We start from the raw sequence: 8,669 nt of genomic DNA, 5'->3' as shown, positions 1-8,669 counted from the left end.
TGAGATTTATTTGTTGGAAGAACCGACCGTTTCCAGAACAGAGAATCCGAGAAGAGGGAGCAGCTCGAGGCGCTGAACACCTGTTGCGATTAGACTGGCACGCGACCCATTCTAAGCACTCGCGTGGCAGCTGCGCAAACGTTAAACAAAAGTAGTAAAAGAAAGTTTGAAATGCATTGAAGATTTCTATTCAAATACACACGCACGGACGCGAGCATTGACGCTCTCTCTCTCTCGCTCTATCTTTCTCTCTCTATCACATACGCTCGCACACACACACACACTTTAAAATGAGAGGCTTTTATCCACGACACTACAGTCCACCCACCCACCACCCAACGTGTGCTCAATGACGCACCATACAAAAAAAAGTGCAATCAACATACAAAAATATGTTCGTAAAAGTGGTAAACTATTGAAACGGGATCTCTGCTTTTCAAGAGAAATACAAAACGTCGTAATAGTCTTTTCTTTCCCTCTGGAGGTGAATGGAACAATGCTGCCACAAGCCATCTGGTCAAGGTGTGGATAGAACACCCGATACCCCCTCAGCCAGGTGCCGGGCTGTAGCCCTAGTCCGACCTCGTCTTCACTGTCTCCATCTATTACTGTTATTATGTTGTATTAAGAGCAGAGAATAGGGTTCGGTTTCGAGGTTTTGGGGGCCGGGTTAACGCATAGAAACAAAATCTATAGAACAGTGTAGATTGCGAGTGTTTTGGCTGCCACCCATGAGTTTACCAGTCAAATTGCCAAGGTTCGAGGTTTCAAGCCCTTTTCTAAATTCTATCGGTTCTATTTCTATGGGTTTAAGCGTCGAGCTCTTTGGTTTATGAGTTGACACTCAATTTATATTGCAGTCATTCTCAATGAACCCACACAAACTGTATCGCAATTACATGTGCTTTAACTCGCTTTACTTGCGGACAGATATCAGACCATATATTATGAAACACAATTGTGCTCAGTGACATGCGGTATATCTACGTCTGAGGCTGCTACCGGGTTGAACTATTAGAACCTCTTTTTGTTTCTCCATCTGTGACGCCTCAGTCTCGTGATGGGCTGTAGCGGTACGTGTGTACTAGGTCTGCTTGTAATGTACAGCACAGTTAAAGGTTGATAGCCTACCTGTAATAATAACACCTTGAATGAATTTCACTTGATTGGCCTTTGACAAAGTCGGAATGGTGATCAGAATTACAAACACTCTCGGTAGTTACTGACTGTGCAGCAAAACAATGTTCGACCGATTGGCTGAGTGTTTGACCGGGTAACATTATGTAATTCATCTCTCCTACATATGCAAAGTTCTGGGAGCGGAGCTGTGTCTGAATGATTTCATAGGGTAGCTAACTCTGTAATTTAGCTCCGCGCTGCCATCTAGTGACACACACAAAACGCATCGCTGTTCCTCAGAAGTGAACTTGGCTGTTTTGTGATATTCGCCGTCTGTTTTAATACATGTGTAATAGCAAAAACATTGGCAACAAAGGCAACTGGGGGTGATGTTTTAAGTCTTTATAATATCTTTCTATTCTAGGAGGTAGATGTGAGAACTCAGAATATTGTGTGTTCATGAAATGTTGTGTTTTGTTCCACTCAATGTTCGTGCGCAAAAGTGCTCATGCCTCATGCGTAAAAACGCTTTCTCCCGTGTGTCTTATTACCACGCTCCCCGGTCTACCACGGCCATTTGTATCTAAAAAATAATAAAGTGTACTGTGTAGTCTCAGCTTCCACCTCTCTCCTCTCTCCTCTCCGCCAGCTACAGCAGTGAGTGCTGGGCGTGCGTAATGTGACAAAGGAACGCCCGTGTCGTCCTCGGCTCCGCCCTCTCTCCTCTCTCCTCTCCGCCAGCTACAGCAGTGAGTGCTGGGCGTGCGTAATGTGACAAAGGAACGCCCGTGTCGTCCTCGGCTCCGCCCTCTCTCGGAGTCAGCCTGGTGAAAGCGGAGCCTGCTGAAGAATCTCTTCTCACCAGTACAACAGCTCAACTGAGGGAGTCCGCATGCATGTGTCTAGACATTTCCGTGTTTGCGAGCAGAGCTTGCACTGAATGCACTCGCGCTGGAAATAAAACGAGACTCACTAAACTGTTGAGTGACATTATGCCATGTTTGTTATTGTTATGAACCCGACGAACCTGTAGGGGCCATAAAAATATAAGTATATAATTAAATACAAAATGACTTTGTTATAAACATAATATTACACCTCTGTATTATAGCAGGGTCAACCAGGATATGTTATTATCATAAATTAGTATAATTACTCAAATACAAATATATGCTAGAACCTATTTATATATTCCCTCAAACATGATCTCTTTATCATAATAGACCATTACAGTCCAAACAAAGTGAACAAGTTGTTCCATGCTTCCCCTTATGCAACAGCAGGCCTATAGTACTCTGAATGATATGATGCATCGCATTAGACTGGTTCCCATACATACAGCAACACCTTCATGATATAGGTATGGCTGGTTGGTGTAGAAAAAGTCCAAAACATAAGTATGTCTCTTTAAAGAGAACTTTGTGTGTATACTGGAATGAGGTCAGACATAAAGCTCCTCATTGCACGCGCTGATTATTATTAGATTCCTTTTTTTTTTGGTCCAATGAGAAGAAACTGGGCGTGGTCTTGGCACTAGACAGGGTAGAGACAGCCACGGATTGGCTGAATTGTATCGCCATTATATCTTTGGAAAAGGATAAAGCTGCACGGGGAGAAATTAGAGGCTGCTGAAAGTTACCGAGTGCGCAGCTGAAAGGTGGATCCTGGTTCTAGTGAAACAAGCTTCTTCCCGCATGGTGCTCGGAAAGAAAAGCTATGCAGAAAAAGAGTTACCTTACTTTAGAAACTTTGAACATTTTCAGTGTCAGTGCGCTCACACAGCCACTCAGTTTGCTTTCCGCTGCTTACACGGCACATGTTTATGTCCTACACGACTGCTAGAGTTGATTAGCTTAGGCTACATAAAGCATTGTCGGAGGAAACAGAGTGGAAAACGGGGGACAGTTTTACACCGTTCGTTCTGTCTCATATTACAGAGACTCGAAAAAAAGAACTTTTAACAAATCCAGCATTTTTAACGGCTATCAACGGATTCCTGTGGTTCCGGTTCGGCACATCTCAGGACTGACTTCTATTCACACAGCCAGCTAGAATTGTAAAATAAAATAATTTTCTTAAAAATTAAAAACTACTGTGTGGAACTGAACTGGAGAGCAAGCAGGCGCACTCTCATTGACATTATTAATTATGGTACAGAAGACAAGTAATGCGGAGAGCTCCGAGGCTGTGTTCGAGGGAGAGTCGTCTGATTCCGGAGCTATGGACCTGGACATGGCATCCTCACCGAGCCCCGGATCCACGGCTTCTTCCGCGGGGGAAGGCAAACTGAACCCCGCCTGGTGCAAAACACCCACCGGTCACATCAAGAGGCCGATGAACGCTTTCATGGTGTGGTCACAGATTGAAAGGCGTAAAATTATGGAGCAGTCACCGGACATGCACAACGCGGAGATATCCAAGAGACTGGGCAAGCGCTGGAAGCTACTGAAAGACTGCGACAAGATCCCCTTCATACGAGAGGCGGAGCGGCTCAGACTCAAGCACATGGCGGACTACCCAGACTACAAGTACCGGCCCAGAAAGAAGGTGAAGTCCAGCAGCTCCAAACCGGGGGCCGAGAAGGAGGGAAAGATCAGCGGTAGCAACTGTAACACCAGCATGAAACCAGCTTCTAAAAAGAGTGGCTCAAAATCATCCAGCAAACCTCATAAAATAGTTTTTGGGAACAGCAGCAAAACACCATCATTCCCAGAACAAGTCATCGGCACAGATCACCATTCTCTTTACAAATCCAAGTCTGTTTCTGCTGCCAAACTAATACCTGACAAGAAGAAGCGTATGTATGTGTTCGGGGGCAGCAGCCTTAGCCACAGTGTGAGCCCGTCTTCAGCAGCGGTGCCCGCCAGTCCCACACTCAGCAGCTCCGCGGATTCCAGCGAACCACTCAGCCTGTACGAGGACGCGACAGCCAGCAGCAGGCAGGGCGGCGAGTCTCCCTCCAGCGCCTCGGAAGACTACACTACTATGCGGGCGTCCTCCCCCACTCCCTCCGCTTATCACTCCTCGTCCTCCTCCCAATCCTCTTCATCAGATGAGGAGTTTGAGGATGATCTACTGGACATTAACTCTAGCCCTGGTTTTGACAGCATGTCTCTGGGAAGCTTTGGGTCCTCGGTTTTGGACAGAGACTTGGATTTTAATTTCGAGTCGGGCTCCGGTTCTCACTTTGAGTTTCCTGACTACTGCACCCCAGAGGTGAGCGAGATGATTTCAGGAGACTGGCTAGAGTCGACCATTTCTAATTTGGTGTTCACGTATTGAGCGAGAGAAATAGAGAACGAGAAAACCCACAAGCAGGAAATGTTGTCTTACTATTCTGAGCAAAAAAAAGGGATTCCGGTAAAGTGATTTTGTGTCATACCGTAACCTACAAAGGGTCCCTCCCGCCGAGAAAGAGACTGCAAGTCCCCACGCGCTGACTGTTGAACAAAGCGAGAGAATAACTTGCTTTTTATTACAAGAATCAACTGTCGACTGTTATTATGAGACATGGCTACAAGTAAGCTGAAGTATTGCCTCGACTGGAGAGGAAGATATTGTTGCGCTCTGAGTAGGAGTGATCGGGTCCTATTGAAAGAAACACACGATCAGAACTGGAAAACTGTGATTGATTTGCACGATTATAATGATGGCGGGTTTAGGTCAGCTATACTTTATTAATCAATGTGAGTTACTTAAAAGGGACATGTTGAGAAACGTTTTATGATCGCCAAGTGAACTTCATAAGACTTATTACAGAGGTACAGAAATCGGCTGGATGTCTGGACAGTTTTTGGTTTTGTTGTCATCGAGGCAGATGGATTTGTGAACCAGGTGGGTTGTTGACCTAAAAGTCTAACCTTTTTTAAAAGATAAAACGCATGATGTTACCTGTCCTCTGTTTTACTGAGATGTATGTTAGACTGTCGAACAGTTGAAACTAGTTTTAGGGTTATTTAAATGGATAGATGGGCGCTATGTTTGATTCCTTTTTTTTTTTACCTAAAAGGAACCAAAAAAAAAAAATCACCAGCTGTTTTAATTCTTAACTTCAGGATTCAAACGCAACTGAAATCTGTGCTGAACTTTATACACATCTCTACAATTCAGGACCAAAATTATTTTATGTTTTTTCTGATGTTTATGTATAGAGAAATTCTCACCGATTTTTTTTTTCATCCTCGAATTTCCTTTTGTTCATTTTTTCAGAGGACATTTTTATATGATGTATTTATATACTGGCCAAAACATTTTCGACTTAATTCTTTTTTCTTGTTTTTCTTGTACAGGTCTTGTTATGATGTTTTCCCTCACCGTCTGTTTCCTTCGCTGAAAGAAGGGCTAGACTTTTCACTCTTGATTTTTTTATATTTAAATGTAGACTTTTGACACTTAAAGAGAGGAAACATTTGTTTATTTTGTCAGTGTATTTTTGTACAGATATATATCAAAGGGGGTGTCAATCGGTGTATATCGCTGTTTGGATTTCCTCATGTTAAAGATCCAGGTGGCCGGTTATCTCATGAATCGGCCTTCTGTCCATGTTTACACTATCAATCTGCAGGCTTCTTAAAGACACAGTACCACATTTCAATACCCCTGTGAACATGCGCTTCAACTCACACACACACATACACACACACAGTATTTTGAGCAGGCACACTTCTTGCATTTCATTTTAGAATCTTGCCTACTAATAAAGAAAGATTGTAGCTTTAAATGAACAATTTCTTGGTGTTTTTATATCGACATTCGGGTTTTAAAACCACTGGATGGAAGAATATAAAGTCATATTCAAATTGCCTATTTTGAGTTCCCGCAAACAACAATTAGGTAGAGACCTTCTGCTTTTCTCATTGTATTTGAATATGTCATCTTTTCTACTTGTTCGCTAACTCTAGCTAATTGTTTTAGTATCTTATGGCATGGTGAATGAATAGTATTTTGTATTTCAGATTCAGGTTATAGCTGTTGTGTTTATATATATAAAAAATATATAAAAAAAGATAAAAAAAATAAAAAAAAGATAAGAAAAATGAGGATAAAACCGTGAAAACATCTTTGTACATTTGACTGTGTATCATAAGCAACAAATATTGTGTGTTTTATGTGTAGTTAAGCTATACCATGACAGGCACTAGAACTGACCGCTTTCTACTATCTTTACTTATGTTTAAGGTGGTTGTTCAGGATTTTTTTATATATATATATATATATATATATATATATATATATACAGTTTTAAATATATTAACTTTATTTTCATCCCATTTCTGTGCAATATGCTGTGTAGAATATTGTTTTGTCTAATCATTGCCATAGCAACAGTTTTGAAAAGGGGGGGACTCATGCCAGCTAATCGTGTCAATTCACTGCCTGTCAGATTGTTGATAATTCTGTACATAACTTTTTTTCATTTTTTTTTTTCAAGAAGGAAATAAATATCAGCTGGAACTGAAACACATCCCTCGTCTCTGTCCACTCATTCTGTCTGATCTATAGAAGATCCCCTTTTTTAAATCGAAACACTACTTTAATGTATACTTGATGTTTACAGTCTACAATCATTGTTATACCGTACTCCTCCTCTCTGTTGATGCATTCCTGGTCTGATGTTTGTATGTGTATAGAAATGCTGCTTTAAAAAAACAACAACATGAAAACAGGGTGTACATTTACTGCACACAAATAATGTACACGTATACAAAACCTACTAGTGCATTAGAAGTGCTCCTTTTAGGGAATGAAAATGGCGTACTGTACACTAGTCAATGTAGGGCATTAGTGTAAAGGCTACAAGGCCTGTATTGGTAAAGCAGTGGTTGTTTATGATAGTTTATATGGGGAGTGACAACATGGAAGATCCCACACTTCACACATTCTCACAGACATACTGTATAAGAAGTAGAAGTACCTTATATGGTCTATAACATCAGTCTGTGTATGAATATTTATTTTACCTTTATTTAACTAGGCAAGTCAGTTTAGAACAAATTCTTATTTACAATGACGGCCCTACCCCTGGCCAATATCTACCCTAACTATCGTTATAAATACACCTCCTTATAGTCCTTGGGAGGTGATGTTATAGTGGCATTACAAGGGTTATGGTATTCAGTAGTCAGCATGTATTCACTTCCTAGCTCCATGTCTGTCTCCCAGACAGTGCCTCCCCTCCCCCTTCCCCAGACAGCACGGTGTATTAGCGTATGTGGGGGGATGGGCCCTGGCTGGCTACATGCAAGGATGAGACAGCACAGCAAACAGGCTGGGCCTGTATTCACATTCAAGAGTCTCAAGAGTAGAATCAGTTTGACCTTTTAAGAGAGTAATGAATAAGATGACATGTACGGGAGGGTGGGTTAACCTGATCCTGGATCAGCGCTCCTACTTCCAATACAGGCCCAGGCTTGTCTAATGAACACACCACTCTCTCTCAGTTTCTAACCTGGTATTTACTACGATGTTAATAACTACGCACTAAAAGGGTTCCGTTGAGTTCTAGAACCCTAATTAGAATGAACACTCTAATACATTGCTTCAACCTAAGTGGTACGCTAGAATGGATATTGGGAATAGTCCTTTTAAGGACTAAAACCTTGACATAATCCCTCTCCATTCTGTATTCGAATCCTTCTAAGAAGCATACAATTAGCCACTTTATTAGCTAACCTGATAGTGGAAGTTAGTGCGGCTATCTCATACCTACCCTGCTGTAGACCCCCTTCAGCTCAGCTGATTACAGAGAGGGAGGTGAATGAAGGTAGTGGCTCAGTAAAAACCCAGCAGGGGGAGGGGGGGCTAGAGCCTCAGCCACCCCCTCTCCTCTCATTGGGGGAAGGGGAGGGTGTCAGGCTGGGAGAGAGGAAAGGCATGACTGCTGGGCTGCTTTCCGGGCTAGTGGGAGTAGACAAATTACCCTGTGGAAATCACTGGATACTGGGGAGTATGGGGGATTTATATAGAGAGGAAATGTATTAAATTGGATTGTCAGTTAGGGTCTGAGTGGGTGTGTTTACTGTAATCTCTGCACATTTTATATATTTATCTCGGCAAGTCAGTTCAGAACAAACTCTTATTTACAATGACCGCCTACACCGGACGACGCTGGGCCAATTGTGCGGAGACCAATCACAGGCGGTTGTGATACAGCCTGGATTCAAACCAGGGTGTCTGTAGTGACGCTTCTAGCACTGAGATGCAATGCCTCAGACCGCTGCGCCACTCGGGAACCTCACCTGCTCCTTCATTGGTCCAAAGCCAAAGATATATACGTTTCAACATCACTCTGGCTGTAAACTGCAGTAACCTGGTGAGGCTTCCTTTCAGGTAACAAGTGTCACCCAGTAGCCATGCACTCACTCATATTACCAGTGGCCTACAAGGAAGGAAAAGACAGCGCATTGAATTATTATTTTTTTTTGTCATGATGATTTGTTGACGTCTGTCAATCTGTCCACCTCACCTTACTCACACTGAAAGTACTGTACTTATGGAAATGGAAAGAAACTTTGTAATTTTTACTTCAATATGTTCTTCCGCAAACAAAA

At 42.4% G+C, this 8,669-nt stretch overlaps 1 protein-coding gene across 1 annotated transcript; it reads left to right on the top strand.

Moving 5' to 3' along the window:
* The first annotated feature begins 2,737 nt into the window (after positions 1-2,737).
* On the top strand, positions 2,738-6,583 carry LOC115116708 (transcription factor SOX-4). Its single transcript, XM_029645192.2, has one exon. It carries the CDS (start codon positions 3,268-3,270, stop codon positions 4,399-4,401), a length of 1,134 nt encoding a protein of 377 aa, XP_029501052.1. The 5' UTR covers positions 2,738-3,267; the 3' UTR covers positions 4,402-6,583.
* The last annotated feature ends 2,086 nt before the right edge of the window (positions 6,584-8,669 follow it).

Source organism: Oncorhynchus nerka, unplaced genomic scaffold (genome assembly GCF_034236695.1).
Source record: "Oncorhynchus nerka isolate Pitt River unplaced genomic scaffold, Oner_Uvic_2.0 unplaced_scaffold_707, whole genome shotgun sequence".
NCBI classification, from domain to species: Eukaryota; Metazoa; Chordata; class Actinopteri; order Salmoniformes; family Salmonidae; genus Oncorhynchus; species Oncorhynchus nerka.
The sequence above is the reverse complement of the archived record's forward strand: the minus strand, read 5'-3'. Positions and strand labels throughout refer to the sequence as shown.

Coding starts and splice junctions, on each gene's coding strand:
- LOC115116708 (XM_029645192.2), top strand. CDS start 3,268: ATGGTACAGAAGACAAGTAATGCGGAGAGCTCCGAGGCTGTGTTCGAG.